The sequence below is a fragment of the Sinohyriopsis cumingii genome, chromosome 18 (assembly GCF_028554795.1).
Source record: "Sinohyriopsis cumingii isolate HCF-2022 chromosome 18, ASM2855479v2, whole genome shotgun sequence".
Taxonomy (NCBI): Eukaryota; Metazoa; Mollusca; class Bivalvia; order Unionida; family Unionidae; genus Sinohyriopsis; species Sinohyriopsis cumingii.
This window is the reverse complement of record NC_142978.1, coordinates 9,878,935-9,898,627: the sequence shown is the minus strand read 5'-3', so window position 1 is coordinate 9,898,627 and position 19,693 is coordinate 9,878,935. Positions and strand designations below refer to the sequence as shown.

The window sequence follows — 19,693 nt, the reverse complement described above, 5'->3', positions numbered from 1 at the left end:
CCAAAATCACTCAATGCTATCATCATTAATGCTTTTCCAGCTCCAGTAATCTAATATACTTTAAATATTATTGCCATCATCACTATCATCAGACAATATTTAATGAGCAAAATCATCACCTGAAGCAGGACCAAGTCAGAATCAGCCATTTGGGGTTTCTTGGTAGCCCATATTTAAAACACACATTTGTAAAACTTTGATGATGGAATTTTAAAACTAAGACATAATATTTGTTCCAGGGCACAATGTGCCAATCAAATTTAGTTTACACCTTAACAATACCTTGACATTACCATTCATGCCAAGCTTGAGGAACCCAGATGTGTAATCATTTGCCTAACTGGAAAACAGATGTTTTGATATGATCAATTAATAATTTTTGCACAAAATTACTCTGTTGCTTTGCCAATACTTACTGTTTGTCATGCATGGATTAAGCTGCAGTATGTTTTGATTTGTAGTTTAACTTGGACCAAAACAAACAATAACCACCAGTGTCAGTTCAAGGTAACATATTGCACCACATGACACACTTCAGTGTAGCTTTTAAATTGATCAAAGTAGACAAGATACAAATCAACATAGAAATTTTGCATAAAACCAATTATTAAATGATGAGTAAAGTACCTAATTGTATACCGGAGACACATTTGGAATGTACCCTGTATGCTGGACATGTTGTTACGATCAGATAATTAGCATGGAATTTGTAGGGGGGTTGGACCATATTATAAATTGTCACTTTGTGTTAATTTGTAGAGGGTGCGTGAGCGTTCTCAATAGTCTTTTTTGTTTTTACTAATAAAAATGAGTGTTTGAGACTGCACAGATGAATTCTAAATTTTAAGAATAACAATTTTGAAGGAAAACTGCTAATAATTACTCATGACTCCTAACGATTAAAACAACTTGCATATGGTAAGAATCATTTTATATTGATTCTCCACCACTTGTATCGCTGTGTGTATTGGTACAGCAAAGTATCAACATATTGATATAACAATGAATCAGTTGATAGACAGCCAAGCAGTATAGCACTTTTTTGCTGTTAGCTTGCTCCAAATTGTGATCAAGCATTAGTCACTCTAGACATGTAGTTGTTTCTTGTCATTTTGTTATTTTTGCTTAATTTAGACCTTCCATTATTCTGGATGGTTTTTCTACTCTGTGCCAAAATGTACATTTATTGATTTATGCATTTATATATCTTGAAAACTGTTTTGGCCCTGGCATGGAAACAATACAAAAATGATCTATTCTGACTGTTATTACAACAAAATACGCAGAAACATGCATACATCTGAAACATATTAACATACACTTTAAATGGCCTTGAGGCTAGCATACAGTTTTCTTAATAATACCATTATGATACATCTATGTGACAGATGGACAGCAGACATTTCCTTAATAATACTATTATGATACATCTTTAAGACAGATGGACAGCATACATTTTTCTTATTAATACCATTATAATACATCTATCAGACAGATTGACAGTGTACATTTTTCTTAATAATACCATTATGATACATCTATAAGACAGATGGACAGCAGAAGAGAAAAAAATCCTCATATAGCTAGCTTCTTCTTCTTTGCAATTGCATGATGTATTATTTGTAAGCTTTTGGTTGTATTCTTTTGGCTCTTATTTTGTCAACCTTTTTTAACAGGGAAAATGTGCTCTCAAAGGTTGACCTCATTCTTAACTATCGAACCATGTAACCCTTCTCTTTAGATCATTAGACTCAGATAAGAGCTGTGTTACATCGGAGCAGCATTCCTTTTTATCACATCCTTTAAAAAAACAGGTTAAAACAATAAAGATTGGAATTGAATAAAAATATTTTGCTGCCTTTATTTCTGTACTTTTTTCTTTCTTAAACCCAGATGTGGTAAGGTGGAAGTGGTGTACTTTTGAATACTTTTGAACTCTCTTCAATAGCTGTCGATTAGATAGGTGCACTGTACTGAGCAAAATATTTTGTCATGTTTTTAGTAGCTGAAATGGTTTGTATATTTCCTTCTTCCTTTGCATGATTTATTTTCTCTTATCTGTTGCTGTACAAATATATTGACTGATTGGAGACCTATTTATGATGATGAGATGATGTTATCGGGAAGCAAGACAGCAATCTCTTTTCCATCATCTGCATCATAGGCGTTGTCAGTAATTTTATATGGTTGGGCTACATTTTTCATTTGTATATACACTGTATTTCCCAAACACTTTGATAGTATATTCTCATTATACTTGGCATGAGTCACTATAAAGCCAATGCACTAAGTAACCCCTAACCAGATTTTTTTATCGTTAGGGTGGATTACATATTATGAGCTAAGACAGTTTGTTCTGTGACATGGTTACTCAGTTTTTTTTTTACCTTGGGTCTGTCTCTTGTTTTACAGCAATGCTTCAGTCATAGGCTTCACTTATGGAAGTGGTCTTCTTGTTAACGTCTCTGTGAAGGACATTCAAGGGATCTGAACACTTTGTTCTTTGTTGAGCAGTAACCCAGGTTGAATATGCATGTCAAATTAAGAAGAATGGATTATGTTCTCCTTTATGAATGGATGTCACCTTTATTGAATAATCTCCTTTGTGGGAATCAATATTTTGGTGACAATTTTAGATGTTCAAACTGCCAGACAAGTGATTTTAAACCCATGGTATTATGTTCCTGGTTTCAGGCAAGTTGCGTGAGAAATTTCCAAGGCAAGTGATGGAGTACAGCTGCTCTGTGGAGAAGGAGGAGGAGGACAAGGTGATATTGACTGATCTTGAAGATATGGGGAATGATGTACTTCATCACTTTAAGGCCATGCTAGAATACCAGTATCCTGCTGATAACATTGGGTCTGAGCCGACACTTGCTGAAAGCCTATGCTTAGAGCATGAGACTTTTATGATACAGAGATCTCAGGTATGCTCAATAAATTGATTAGCTTTTTAATAATGGTTTATTGCATATTAGCAATTAGGGAGATGATCTTTAATTTGATCAAAGCCTTTTTTCTTGTTGGTGATAAAAATTAAGTTTACGTCAACCTATTCCACGGTCCTGCACGTGTGCTCAGATTTTGAACATATTAATTTCTGATTTACATAAATTTCAAAAATGTTACTATTTTATTTTTTTTCATGCAAGATTTTAGGCACCAACAATAAACAACAATGCTCTTTCCATATTTCTGTCTTTATTTTATTTGTAACAACTGGCACTTTTCCATTTGAACTTATTCAAATTTAATTCAGTATAGTGTTCCCAGATTAATTTTTTTAAAAATAAAATAGAAAGAAAAATAGAGAAAACTATCAAATGACCTATTTCCAAATCACTACTTAAGAGAACCAATTACTTGTTTTTTTTTCAGGTAATTTATTTCTTGTAGTATTTTTGACTTTCATATCAAAATATGGCACCACCTGAAAAATTCTGAAATTGATGAGAATTGAGTTTATCATGCTTTACACAATACATCAGGATGATTTACCATAATGCTGAAATATATTCATATTTGTAAAGGATATTCATCAACAGTATATTTGATCAGTAACATCTAATTTTAAAGAAACATTCTTTAAAGCCACTGCAATTTTTCATGTTGCTTAAACTACATAATAAGAAAGAGTGATACCAACATATTTTGTATAATTGAAAATTTAAATTTTTCCCCAAAATACAGAACGAAAGAATTAAAAATAACTGGCAGTGATGAATGAGTTTCTAAAAGGTTCTATCAATTCCAAGTAATCCAGATTCATTCCAAAGGTATTCTGAATGAAAACTGCAATGTCCTTATGCACCACAGAAGAACCACTGTTTAAAAATCCAAATGTCCTTTAACTGAATTACAATAAGACAAAAGATATTAAGTGCAAAGTGTTTCATGGTAAATCCAAATAATTAAATCCAAAATGTCCTGAATGTTTCACAGTATATCCAAAGGATATTAATATATCTATATCTTTCAATAAATGTTACTGAAGTTCCACCAAATGATATCAAATTAAATAAATAAATCAGGCCTCCCAGTACTCTTTCAAGACAAATATCAACTTAATAAATGAGTATTCTGCCTTTGATGTCACTTATGTAGAAAAATACGTTAACCTAACAAGACAATAACTAAAGTATACAGTTACTAGAATTGATTGCAAGCTTTATGTGACTAATTGGAATGTCAAAATATGCCATTAAAATGTCAACACCTACTGTTCCAGATCTAGCCAATCAGGAACTACGTCAGTCTGACCTCATAGTACTAAGGTCCACCCTGGATCTACATTCATCAACCTCAAAATTTATGAATGAAATAGTATGATGTTTTATTCATCATTCATCTTTACAGTACAACCTATTGATAGGACATTAGCATTAAATAAAATGTCATTGACAAAAATGACTTTATAAAAGCATTATTTTTGAATACAATATACATCATATAGATATACACAACAATCATCGTTGTATATCCAGCATAAACAGTCTGCCTGGTTACCCTCAGGTTGAGTTTGTGCTCTTGTTTTGAAATAAAATTTGTGTTGGAATCTTGAACCAAGGTGTCTTGAAATTTACAGCATTGTTTAAGGGCATTGTTATGCAAAATTACTGTCAATCAATCCAAAGTCTATTATTTTCCCATAAGACAAGTTTGAAAATTAAAAAGAACAGTCCTTTGAATCTGCCCAGCTGAACTATAATCACATAATTGTTAGAACTGCCACAACTCACAAGTCCTTATTATTTGCTTCAGAGCAGTGATTTCCTTATATAGTGATATACCGAAATATAAAAATACAATTGCATTGCCATCATTGTATAATTTATTCTATGATTTCGCTGGTGATTGGAAATCTGCAAACCATGGAACCAATTGGAAAATGGTTTATCATTTTGTGCTTGATATGATTAACCATTTTGCACATCATGGAAATGTCCTAAAACTGTGCCAATTTTAAATGCATTCATTCAGAGCTTGTAAAAAACCTAAATTGCAAAATTTATAACTGTAAGATTTATTTGAGTTTTTAAGTTTATGTTATATGTTATTATACAAAAACCATTTTGACATTTGTGTAGTTATGTTTAATTTATGACTGATATGGAAAGGTAATTTGTGACTGTGATATTTTCAAAATTAAGTAGTAGGGACAACTTTTTGGATTCATTCGAGTTTTTCATGGGACAGAACTTAAAATAGGTAACTTGATGCTGAGGCAATTTGAATAACTTGCCTTATGATGTACCTAGGTAGCCCACCTGGGCTGATTGAATTGTCAGCTTGCCCAAAGATACACCATCGAAGCCAACTTGGGCTGATTAAATTGTCAGCTTGGCCAAGAACACCACAGTAGCCAAAATGGGGTGATCGAATTGTCAGCTTGCCCAAAGATACACCACTGAAGCCAACTTGGGGTGATTAAATTTTCAGCTTGCCCAAGGACACCACAGTAGCCAACATGGGATGATCGAATTGTTAGCTTGCCCAAGGATGCACCATGGCAGCCACACTGGGTTAATTGAATAGGTGGCTTGCTAAAGGATGCACCTTGGCAGCCAACCTGGGCTGATTGAATTGTCAGTTTGCCCAAGGATACATTTGGTAGCCAACCTGGGCTTGTTGAATTGTCAGCTTGCCTAAAGATGAACCTTGGTAGCCAACCTGGGCTGATTGAATTATTAGCTTGTCCAAGGATGCACCTTGGTAGCCAACCTGGGTTGTTTAAATTATCAGCTTGCCCAAGGACACTACGATAGCCATCCTGGGCAGATTAGATTGTCAGCATGTATTGTCTATATCTTTTATATTGTCAGTAAATAATATAATCCTTATTACTAACCTTCTTTTCTTACTTTAACATAGACCGGATCCATGAAATGTAGGTCAAACAATAGTACCATTTAATTGTATATACAACTTGTATGCATTTCTAGTCAATATTTATGCATCTCTGTGATCTAGATATACGTATTTTTAGGTTTGCATCTTTTTTTATTTTGAAACTTTTTGATGTATTATGTTAAATGTTTTTGTAATTGCATATTAGAACAACACCAAGGCAAGGTCACTGCATCCTACATTTTGATGAAGATATGTTCTATTCATTTAGTTACAGCAGAGAAATTCAAGATTAGATGCATCTTCTTGAATAAAGCATGTCACCTACTCAAAGAGGCCTGTATATCATGCATCATTAACCAGCTTTAGTTTCTGTGGAATTTAAACCCATGCATTTTTGTTCATGGTGTCATTGAAAAACAAGTTCTTCTTTATGATAACATGTTAAGGGTATGACTGCATTAACGCTGTTATTACATCCTATTTGCTTTCAATAAATAGTTTTATTGCTTATTTGAAATGACACAATGATCTTTCATATAGCATCCAGTGGGGCTTCCTGTCTGGTTAGTTTGATTTGTCCATTTAAAATGACACAATCATCTTTCATGTAGCATGCACTGGGGATTCTGGTCTGGCTAGTTTGATTTGTTCATTTAAAATGATGCAATGATCTTTCATAAGGCATGCATTGTGGATTTTGAACTGGCTAGTTTGATTTGTTCATTTAAAATGATGCAATGATCTTTAATAATGCATGCATTGGGGGATTTGGACTGGCTAGTTTGATTTTTTCATTTAAAATGACAATGATCTTTCATATAACATACACTGGGGATTCTGGTCTGGCTAGTTTGATTTGTTCATTTAAATTGATGCAATGATGTTTCATAAGGCATGCACTGGGGATTCTGGTCTGGCTAGTTTGATTTGTTCATTTAAATTGATGCAATGATGTTTCATAAGGCATGCACTGGGGATTCTGGTCTGGCTAGTTTGATTTGTTCATTTAAATTGATGCAATGATGTTTCATAAGGTGTGCACTGGGGATTCTGGTCTGGCTAGTTTGATTTGTTCATTTAAATTGATGCAATGATGTTTCATAAGGCATGCACTGGGGATTCTGGTCCGGTTAGTTTGATTTGTCCATTTAAAATGACACAATCATCTTTCATGTAGCATGCACTGGGGATTCTGGTCTGGTTAGTAGAGGGGAATATGTACAGTATTTACCTCTGAAAGCAACAGATTCTAAAATTTACCATTCTCAACAGTTTAAATAGCATGTGACAATTAAAACTCAGCATACAAGTTAGCTGATGACACTCATTTTAATTTCAGTGTATGTTTGCCTGGCAGTGCTAAATCTAGTAATATCCATGTAATTTTTATTCTTTAAATAGCTCATGGTTCTCTAAATTTCTCAACTTCACCTTGTGTGCACACAGGTGATACTGTCTCCGACAATATATATTGAAATATCAGAAGTATTTTTAAGATTGGGGGAGCAACAGTATTGGTTGATATATAAGCCCAAATTTAGGCAATTTTCATTTTGCTACAAATTTTAACTTTAAAAATCTTGTAGAAAATAGAATAAAATGGTCTTCAGGAACTAAGTATCGATTTATCTGCAGAACTATATCTCAAACATATTGAACCAGCTTCCTGTTGGGATGTGTATGGCAAGTGAAAGTGAATCGTAATTGGACCTTACATTTCTCACCTATAGCATAACTGCATACTTTAGACCACTGTGAATCCATTGTTTTCATATTTATGCATTTTGATGCATTCATAGCTACATATTTTGTGCATTTATATGAAATATCTCAGTACATCTGATTCATTTATTTGGTGCATGTGTGAAGTTTGCAGCACTGACGAATATTGCCTTGTCAATTTTAAAAGTGAGGAACATAACATTTAGGCAAGATTTCTTTCTTAACAATTCACCTACTTCCATGTATGCACATTATTTATGACATGATCACAGCTCTATTTCTTCAGTTTAACCTTTTTCATTGCCACAAAATCCCTCTGTACTGCACATGTTGGTGGTATACATGTACTGTACTTACTCGCTTATAAGTCAAGTCAAACTGCAGACTGAAAAGATCCTGATGTACTGTAGCATAATGTGCCAGCAGATTGTGGTGAATGTTGTTGTTGTTTGTTCTACTGAGTACTCTAGACAAACTTTACAGACCAAGATCTGCCAGTGTACTATGCGATGGCACATCTGGGTCTGTGCAATTTGCAGTTGGTCTCAACTTATATATGAGTACATATGGTATGTCAGTTTTCAGCTTGTATTTTCATGATCTTGGTCATGGGCAGTGGCATTTGTGCCTTATAGACACAACGCAAAACATTTCTGTTTCATTTCAGAAATTGATAAATATCTGTGAGGTTTTTCATCATTGCAAGTGTGGACATGCATTTGACAGTATTAATTTAATGACAAAGATGAACAAACTTTCTCAGAGAAAAAAAATACATTAATATGAATTTACAATCTTACAGTTCAGGTCTGTAAACAAATCTAGAGTTACGTTGAATAATGAAGAATTCATGCACAATTTTCATTGCTGACCTTTCTTTGTTCTCTGATAGATACTTGTGATGGTCAGAACAAATTACTTGTTTTATCTGATCTTACGTTTTAATTGAACTATCAGGAAGCTTCATTATTTTTTACAAAAATTGCATATTAATCAAATGTATGTTATGTATTATAAAGAATATTATAAAGAATATTATAAAGAATATTTTATTTAATATAAATATTTACTTCCTAATAGTTTTAGACAGCAGACCTTTCATGCTGTTGGACTTAATTGCCCCTTTCTTTGTAAAACAGGTCTTGCTCGGACGTGAAACTGATGTTACAAAAATGATGCAGTATGTTTCAAACAGTGTAGAGAATTCTGTGCCACTTGTATTGGTAGGATTTCCTGGTGCTGGCAAGTCAGCCCTTGCAGCTTATGCCATTAAACAGTTTGTGCAGGACTCAAAATACAAGGTAAGGGAGATAAATTTTCAGAACTGTTCATTGGAAAAGTCATGTAATGACAGAGAGTCAAAACAATACCAAAGCACACCATTTCTTAATCATGATTCATATCTAATTGTTTTTAATATTAGATTAAAAGAATCCAATATATGCACTGGAATGCTCTATTAATCTAACAGTCCTCTTGTGTAGCCAGGAACAAGGTTTTTCTAACTCTTGTATTGAGCTTTAACAATGCAGTTATGGAAATCAAAATATTTAAAGATTTTTAATTTTGTTGATCGTAAGGATGGTCAAACCTTCTATAAGGTTCACATGCACTGAGTTACCACTTACATCTGATAATTATAGAAATAGAACTCTGTTGAACAATCACTTTTCTTGGGACCCCATTTTGCTCCCCTCCAGAGATTGGTCTATAGAATTTTCTATTGAAATTCTATTGAACAATACAATTTTCTTGAATTATTGATAAATTAATACCATAGAGCAGGTATTTTTTGTGGTTGTTAAATTTGGCAGTTTTGTTCAAAACTGGGATTGTAATTTAGCTAGCTATTTTTAGTGATATTTTTATCTAAAATGTTAAAGGTGATAAATGTTAACAGGTCACGTATTGTGATCTCACTCAGAGATACTAAATTGCTAAATTGTATCAACCATTAAATATTCCTACTCTACAGAACCATACCTGGGATAATTCGATTGTGTTTAATGTTTGTGCCCTTGTACAAAATAATCAAGAGTTTATACCAAACTCTTAGTATCACCAGTATTGGTTATTGTGTCAGAATTGTCTACAGCCTTTGCACCACTGTGCATTTTTGTTTGACTGCCACTACTGCCAGATTTAGATATGATATCTTCTTAGAACTTATTAATGGTGTTCTTTGTATCATTATGAAATGCAAGGGAAAGTTAGTCACAGTGACATATTTTACATAAATGATTTTGTTATTAAAAGGTTACCCATTGTTAAATATTTGTCATCCTGGCAAATCTTCATCAGTAAGCATGATATAATCATAAAACTTATATTGTTTCTTCCATCATTGTCAGGAACCACAGGTAAATGTGTGTCACAATGACCTGCTTTTATTACACTAATGAATGTTGACTCCACTTTAAAACTTGACTTGCCTGCTAATCTTCAGCTGTAGTTATGTTGTTTTCTTGGAACTTAGGACATTTCTGGCATCATTTCAACCACCGCAGTTGAAAGATGGTCCCCGTGACCTACTTTTTTAAAAGTATATCTTTGCTGTTAACAGGTTAACCATAGCATACATGTGTCCTCCTTACAAATTTCTATCTGTAGCAATGATATATACATGGAATGAAGCCATGGTGTTTATTGCATTATTCTGAGTCACCCAAAGGAAAGTAGTTCACAGTGACCTACTTTTCTTACTCTTATGACTATTATTCACAGTTTAACCATAAATATTATTATTTTGTTTTCTTGCATATCTCCAGATTGAGGCATGGTGTGTGCATGTAAATAAATCAAGGGGAATCTTGATTTATGCAGAACCACTTCAGGGGAATGTATTCTGTAGTGACATACTTTTGTACACTATGACAGTATAAATCTTTATCATATTTGTGAAGCTGTAGCTGTTATTATCCTGTGGTTATCAGATAGTTCTTTACATCATTCTAGACTGCTGCCAGTGAAAGTTGGAATCATTGAACTACTTTTCTTACACAAATGACTTTGGTATTCACAGTTTAACTCAGTTGCTAAAGTTTTGATCTCCTGGCAGATTTTAAGCTGTCAGCATGGTATCTACATTGTACTTTCATCATTTTGACTCATCCCATTGAAAGTAGGGTCGGGGGACTAATGTTACTTCTCTTACGCTAAGTATTTTTTGAAAGTTGCATCAGAAAAGTACAATTACACAGCTGAACTTAAATTGTCTCTTTGACATCTTCTTATAACCTGGTCACAATAATAAATATTTCATTTGTAGGATTTTACATACTGGAGCATAACAAACTGAAAAGTGTATAACCCCTGGAAATTAAATACAATGAATTACTTAGCAACTTACTCCAAAAAGTTGGTGGAGCCCAATAGTTATCAAATTGTCTGTCCATCCACTCTCTATCCATCCATCACTAATTTGGCTTCTATAAGATATGACTTATTAATTTGGTATGCAGATTTATATTGGTGAAAACTCAATTTAGTTGGCCATGTCATCATTTAGAGGAGTCATGGCCTTTGATTGCCTGTTGCCCTAGCTTTGTTTTCTTCAGCTTAACATTATGAATTGAAATCAAACTTGGCATGCAGCTTTATGTTGATTGTTGAATTGAAATCAAACTTGGCATGCAACTTTATGTTGATTGTTGAATAGAAATCAAACTTGGCATGCAGCTTTATGTTGATTGTTGAATTGAAATCAAACTTGGCATGCAGCTTTATGTTGATTGTTGAATTGAAATCAAACTTGGCATGCAGCTTTATGTTGGTTGTTGAATAGAAATCAAACTTGGCATGCAGCTTTATGTTGATTGTTGAATTGAAATCAAACTTGGCATGCAACTTTATGTTGATTGTTGAATTGAAATCAAACTTGGCATGTAGCTTTATGTTGATTGTTGAATTGAAATCAAACTTGGCATGTAGCTTTATGGTGATTGTTGAATTGAAATCAAACTTGGCATGTAGCTTTATGTTGATTGTTGAATTTAAATCAAACTTGGCATGCAGCTTTATGTTGATTGTTGAATTGAAATCAAACATGGCATGCAGCTTTATGTTGATTGTTGAATAGAAATCAAACATGGCATGTAGCTTTATGTTGATTGTTGAATTTAAATCAAACTTGGCATGTAGCTTTATGGTGATTGTTGAATTTAAATCAAACTTGGCATGCAGCTTGATGTTGATTGTTGAATTGAAATCAAACTTAAAATTATGATGCTGTTGTGGTCTCTCGAATTAGTCCTTGTTCCATAAGCAGCCGTGACAAACGTTTATCATGATATAATTACTCTTATTTTATACTGAATTCCAACACACCAAGAATATTTTGATAATATACACAATAATGCCTCACAAGATTGAAAGTAGATTCTACTTTTCAGCCAAGAAAATTCTGCAAAGATATGACTATCTTTGACAGACATGGATATCTGGCAACAATTCCCACCAGTGATCTACACGTTGTCCCTCCTTAATGTTAATCAGTTTGGAGTTGTATAACTTCGAAATCATCCTGATTCCTGATTCAATTCCTTGTCTTATTTAGCACGTTAGCCGCTACTGTAAAGCTCTTTATGGCACAAAATGCAAAATGCTTGTCCTGGCGTTCAGTTTTCATACAGATTCATCAATTATGTTCCCATCAAATTTGCATTCAGGGTATTCTCATTGCCGCACATTTTTCAAATGGTTATTCAATTTCTTGTCCCGCTCGAAAATTCAAATCGCAATGTTTAGCAAACATGCTCTTTTCCATCAGTTTCTGTTACGCGACGATTCATTGGTCAGTTAAAATATTTTGACCAATCAGAAAGCTTTATACAACGATCATCTGTTCAACAATAAACGGAACAAATACTTATTTGAAAGCTCGTTGTGGAATGGGACCAGATGGACCATTATTTTTAAAAAAGTTTCGGAGACGATATTAAACAATGGGTCCATATTGAGGAAATTCAGGTCAGGAGAAAAGCAAAATTATGTTTTAAAATGGAAAACAAGATGAAAACTTGTTCGAGGGCAGTTAAATCCAATTGAAGTTAAACAAAAATACAACAACAACAACAAATTTGAAAAAGAAATTTAACATGGAAAGCTGTAAAAAGAAGTTATAAATTGTGCCCAAAATAAACAATAAAATTACAGCTATCAGAAACAGGAAATATAAATGCTGCTGAAAATCATTCAAATTGTACAAGAAACAGTAAATGTTATTATATCTTATTGATATTTTTATTGAACTGTCAGTGATATTACAATCACAAAATATCACTATATTTTCAGTCATTTAACTTTACAGACACACAAAAGCCAAGTCCTAATTATGCCTTATTTAACTGATGTAAATGACTAAGTTCTTCATTCCGCCTAGATGTTGGTTAGAAAATAAACCAAGTCCAGATTCCTGCTTTCATATAATAGATGTCAGTGACTGAGTTCCTAATTCCATCTAGATGGTGGGTGGAAAATCAACTAAGTCCAAAATTATGCCTAAAGATGTATTTATAGCAGGAATTTGACAAAAGTTCATCTTAGAGTTAGACAGACTCTAGATGGATTCATCTTTGATTTCTCAAATTTTCCATGTCCGCCTTTGTATTAACCAGATTTTTAATATTTTAGGCAGATTCCACCTGGAGTCTGCTTAAGTTCCAGGTGGAATCCGCCTAATTATTTCATACGGGCGGCATGCAGCTTTATGTTGAGGAAACCTTTGAGTAAGTTGGATTTCCAGTGTTCCATGATATCACTTAAAGGATTGCCCATGTTTTTGGTTTTTGTTTCTGCAGCTTAGCCAATCAGGTGTTGTTGGATTTCAACTAATAATTTGGCACCTTTATATTGATGAGACCTTGAATGAGTTCCATTTCCAACATTCCATGAATCATTTACTGGAGTTATATTCGCAAATTCCATGTCCTTGCTTGACATCCACAGGTTATCTTAACCAATTTGTGTTTGACTTTTTTAATACTGTTAATTTTGCTTTCAGTTCTGTTCGTATGAACCTTTAAAATAGGCTAAAGTTACAGATTTCCACAACATCATTTGGAGGAGTTATAGCCCCTGATTTCTCATTCTCCTATGCTTCTGCATCATAACTGTTTTAAGGATTTTTGCACGTCAACCAATTTTTGTATGCACCATGATTTTGATAAGATATTGAACTGGAGTGATTTCTAGTGCACCTTGATGTGCATTACAGGGTTACGGCATATGACTGGTTCAAAAGCATTACTAAAGACTGTTGGATTTAAATAATAATACCTTGAATTACTTTAATTTTCACTGTCCCACATCTTTTTTCAAAAGGGTTATGACACCTGATTGTCTGTTCTCCAAATTTAGTTCCTGCCAACTCACTACTTTGCCAAAGATTGATGGATTTAAACTAAATTTGACATCCATGATTAGATTGATGAGACTTTATATGATATGGATTTACAATATTCCTTTTCAATGTTCTTTGGAGGAGTTTTTGTCCTTCAGTGTCCTTTTTTCTAACTTTGATTTCGAAAACATAAGTTCCTCTACTTAAGGCCCTGCCAAGTAAATTGTAGTAAGTGTGGTTTTCTGCAATCAACCCATCTCCAATAGCTTTATTAATTTTAAGTTCATTAAATGTGCAACATTGCAGAAAAGTCCAAGTCTACATTTTGTTGCATTTATGGTCATTAATTCATTTTTTGGCCAAGTTTGCAACTATTTCATTGTTCAGTCTACCAATTTAAAATTTTATAATAGACATTAGAGGTTGTTTTCAGGTGTTTTACCATTTCATTGGAGCCACTCCCAGATCAACCGACTTGTATAATATTCTTGCACGTATCTTCATGGAGTTTATGCCTGTTAAAGAGAAAATGCCAGTAGATGTTGAGGAAATGAAGCGTTTCTCGCAAACCATGTTTCAGAAAGTGACAGAATCCATTTTGGCAGAGGGATATGAGAAGTTCATTATTGTCATTGATGCCCTTAACCAGATGGATGATGATGGTTTGTCTGTCTTAGATTTAGTATTTAGAGATCATATAATCTTTCTTTTTATAGACCAAGTAGATTGACCATATACCAGTCATGCCTTTATAGCTGTTAATGATTAACACATCACTGTACCATATCGTATTCAGGTTCTATGGATTCAGGTTCTATAGGTGTGGTCAGGCCTATGTTATACTATCTTGTTGAATGTTGAAATAATAGACTGATTTATTACAGGTTTAATTAACAGTTTTAGAGTAAAAGGTGAAATATATATGGTAGTTAACAAATTGGCCAGCTGGAAAACCACTCTTTCTTCAGAATTTTTTTAATGTTTTTTAAATATCTGCTTTTAAATGTTAATTTTAATACAAGAAGTTCCAGAATTACAACTGAATAACACTCTATTACACCCTTCACTAGTATAAATTTCATACACCGCTGTAGCATGGGCTTCTTGCAAAAATGACGACTCCATGATAGATAATGATTTACTCAGTAATATGAATCTTAACCAGTTTGGCATAGTAATGAGTTTAAATAAAATTATTCATGCTAGTTTGCAGGCATAGGTGAGATGAAGGTATCAGTTTTACAACAGTCATCATTTTTGTTGCTGTTCTTATAGGTACTAACTTCAGGGTTTTGCATAACAGCGTTTCCTTGGAAACTTCACATGTAGAATCATGAAATATTAGAGGTGGCATTCATCTAAAGTATTACTCAGAAACAGCAAAAATTATGTTACAATCACTTAATTTTCATCTAATGTATTACTTCAGAATTTTGCATTTAATTTTACCAAGTACATTTACATTTCTTAAATTTCTTAATTTATTTCCTATAAACAAATGTCACATTATATTAGTAGAGAGCTGTGATGGCTGAGTGGTTAGCATGCCAGATTCACAACTGAAGGGGTGCAGGTTAAAATCCTACCACTGGACCAGCCTGGGTCAGCTACCATGATGTGTTCTTGCACAAGGGACATTAATCCAATTGCCCCAGCACTAAGTAACCTACTTGTGTTGCTGCTATAAAGCATGAAATCAAGCCAGTGAACCATATTAGTAAATGTAGATCATTTTTAATAAGATCTTCATTAATATTCATGTCTTGAAAAATGAGACTAAACAAGCCAAACAACAACAAACAAGCCAAACAACAACAAAACAAGCCAAACAACAACAAACAAGCCAAACAACAACAAAACAAGCCAAACAACAACAAACAAGCCAAACAACAACAAACAACATCATTACAATTTAAGCAGAGTCAGGCTATGAAGCTTCCCATGAATAAGAGAAAAGAAAACAAGCAAACAAACAATATACATAATGCTGAAGCAACTTATATAATACTTACTAAAATCAGTTATAGTCATATAGTCATCTTCGCTTAGTTTTCCTCCTTCTCAAATCATGTATCATGTGTTCTTATCTTTCAATATACTGTATGTGCAGTGTCTATTAATGACATGGGTATTATTTATATTCTTTTAATCTTTTACTGCATGTTTCCTAATAATTTTCCTTTGGGTTCACACTGATGACATGTGTTATTATGTTACCTTCAGTAATTTAAAGTTGATGCATTTGTATGGGAAAATATGACTGAGTTTTTTCTGAGCTATACTGCATGATGTTTGGAATGAAGTATTGCTCAGAACAAGAGTTCATAGTTTCCCATACAAAAGTAGCAACCTTTTTATTATATGCTCATTTTGTTTTTCTACTTAACTGCTTAAAACTGAATAATAAAATGATAACACTACAACAAACAATATTTTCAATTTCTACTGGACTCAAGAGTGAATACACAATCGTAGTTCATCTAATACACAGTAATACATTAACAGTATTTATGGGAACATAGCACCACCCCGTGATCTTTCAACTTGATAGCATATTGCATGCTCAATCATTTGTTTAAAGCAGAAATTGCATTTTGTCTACCTAAACTTGAAATTTAGAGTCATATTGTGAATTAATGCACCTTGAAATAACTTTTCCAGTTGGTTTGGAATTTAGGGATTTTTGTTTCTGTTGATTAAACCAAATTCTGCTTTTCTGTTTGCATGAGCTTGAGTTATTAGCTTAGTCAGTTCTGTGTGATGCACATGTACCTGGAGGTACTGTCCTCGGTGCAAGCTGTACATTTGTACATGTACTGTCATTGATAATTTGGCATCATAAGGTGGGGAAAATATGAAATTCTTTTAATTGAAATTCTAAAAAAGTTCAGGATTAAATATTGTTTGTTAAGGAATATCAAATGCATTTCATTTTTGAGTGCAGTATGCAGTAATGTCTCAGTTGGTTATGTGATTTTTGTTGGAAATGTAAACTTTATTGTTGTACAGTTCCATGCTGTGGATCAGTTTTTGAAACCTGTATAATTCTGATTAGCAGAAATAAGCAAACATATATATGTTGAGGAAATTTAAGATGCATAAAGGTAAGTACACTGATTGCCATTGTTATTACAAATTTGTATGCCCTCTCACCTGCATGCCTTTTTTTGGAGGAACCCCAGCTACATGACCTGTATGATTTGTAGAGTAAAACCTGTATTGAGAGACAACCCTTTGTGCCAATAAAAAATGTTATCTCAAGACAGGTACTCTCTCATAACCGGTTTGTACAAAAAGACCAGTTTCCTTTTGTCAAATTTCAGAACTATTTAAAGAAAAATAACCACGATTCCTGTATTTATATTCTATTCTGCATTAATACAGTAGTTCTTTCTAAAATATTGTATGCAATCATTTGAAAACAAAATTATGTGGCAATAATAATATACTTCTATCTGTAAATGCGAATCACATTTATACTTGAAGATCACATGTACTTGTAAATTGCAGATGAAATTGTTTCTATTTTACTCCTAGTCCCTTATAAAATGCTAAATTTGTTTTACCAATATTTAAACCACTGTTTTGTGAGCGCTCTCCTCCACATCTTACAATGACCAAAATTATTTTCTCCAGTGTTACAATTTGCCTTTTTATAGTTGGAGGTTCTGCAGTTGGTATTAAGGAGCTAGGTGTTAACGTTGTCAGTATTCAGCTTTAATATCATCTGTAATGACAGTTTTTACAAGGCATTGGGCAAATGTGAAAAGTCTGTACAATCATTGTATACAGGTATCTACCAATGAATAAAATAAAAAGAAACAATCATTGTCAAGAAACAGAATCATTTATTCGGAGAAAAAAGTTAATGGCTTAATTCACAGGTGACATTAAGGTATTAACTCTATAAAAAAAAGAGTGTAACCAGTCATTCCTGATCTTGAATAGATGATATCTTGATGTATGGAGTGTAATCACTATAACATCAGAGAAAAAAAGTAACAAATCACACAAGCCTTTGACATTGTCAATGAAATCCAGGAAATGATTCTCACTTGCTGGTTTAATAGACAAAGACCACATTCACACCCAGGCAACATAGGTCAAAGACAATCGGTTTGTTTAACCATGCATGACTTAAGCACTACAGTGGCAATTCACAACATTTTACATTAGCCTGGTTTACAGTCTATAACAAACATCACTATATGCTTGTGTTGCCAAATTTACAAACTGGTAACGTCTGCTCCGGTGTGGCCTAGTGGTAGAGCTTCTGCCCCGGATGCGGGGTGTGTGGGTTTGAACCCTGGCTGAGTCATACCAAAGACTTCTAAAAATGGTACTAATAGCTGCCTCGCTAGGCACTCAGCATTAAGAGGTTAGTGTCAGGACTGGTTGGCCTGGTGTCAGGATAATGTGACTGGGTGGGACATCATGCTACATGTCTGCAGCATGATGCCCCAGTGCTAGACATCACTTTAAACTGCCACACTGCAGACATCATAGCAATATGACTAGAAAATTGTTAAAGCAACATTAAAAATCTAAATCACACACACACACAGAGACTCCTTTTATTATGTTGATTGTTTTATGTTTGTTAATTGTTGATCAGAACAGTTTTTACTGTTCATGCAGTCATTGTTTCTAATGATTGCATAAGTGTCAGTGGCATCTGTCTCATTTCTCTTGTTACAGTCGTTTATAGTGCTGGAAAAATCTGCTTGTTCTTTGGTCTGGCTTACAATCATGCACCATAAAAGACACTGCATGAATAACCTATAAAATTTCAGAAATTGGTAGTCAGCCCATTTTTGTTTTATAACAGTATGAGGTAAAAGGTCATTTGTAAAGAAGATTAAATAAAGATTGGTGGTGTTTATCATTGTTTTTGTGGTTGTTCATAGCAGTGTTGAAATTCACATTTTGCCCAGACATCATGGTCACTGGTCATGTTCTGGCTGCAGAATCGGATGAGCAGGTGATCACTCATGACAGTGTGTTTATCTAATAAAATCAATCCGTGCATTACAGATGTGGTTATAAATAACAGGTGATCACTCACAGCAGAGGTCACTTATAACTGGTTTTACTGTACAAATCCAAACATGCTCTTAAAAAATGTAAGCTGGGGAAAATTGCAAAGCAGCTGGGTTGTGGAAATCCAATTCATCAGCAGATAATAAGATTTCTTCATTATCTTGGTTTATTGACTCTAAGACTGATCTTGCTTTTCAACCAAAACCTGCTTCCTTCAATCATTTTGTTTTTAAATTTAGTTCTTCACCTGACTTACAAAATGGTGTCTCTGATTGAGAAGGGATAACCCTTAGCCTTAAATATACCTTTCTGTGCACAGTTCCACTAAATAAGTGTTTAAATTATTAGAATCATCTTTTCAATACTGTGTTTTCTCACATTTTGTTTTTAATAAAACCATCGCTGGAGCTTACAGGTAGCAGATAGCATGTAAAGTCATTTGCTAGGTTGAAAGTTTCTTTTGTGACTCATCCACATCATAAGCTTTATCATCAATACAGTCAAAAATAGCTTAAAAAGTTTGCTTAGCTCATCCACAGACAAATCTAATAAAAGCATCTGCTACATGGGCATATATTTTTCTGTTTGCAATAGAAAGTATTTCCTAACATACATTTTAGACACAACTTGTGCAGCATGAAGCAGTGCAGTATCTAGAAATACTGCACAGTTTCTGATGATGTAAAGTTAATGGAGTTAAAATGAGTATATGATAATTATGCAATGATGGTGATGATAATG

General features: G+C 33.6%; 1 protein-coding gene across 1 annotated transcript in view; it reads left to right on the top strand.

Annotated features, from left to right (window-relative positions):
• Positions 1-19,693, top strand: part of LOC149776053 (TPR repeat-containing protein DDB_G0287407-like) — a 76,222-nt gene that overhangs the window by 16,248 nt on the left and 40,281 nt on the right. The window contains exons 6-8 of the mRNA XM_089942581.1: positions 2,695-2,927; positions 8,712-8,873; positions 14,346-14,574. Coding sequence (XP_089798707.1) covers positions 2,695-2,927; positions 8,712-8,873; positions 14,346-14,574 — 624 coding nt within the window. The remainder of the gene's footprint in view (positions 1-2,694; positions 2,928-8,711; positions 8,874-14,345; positions 14,575-19,693) is intronic.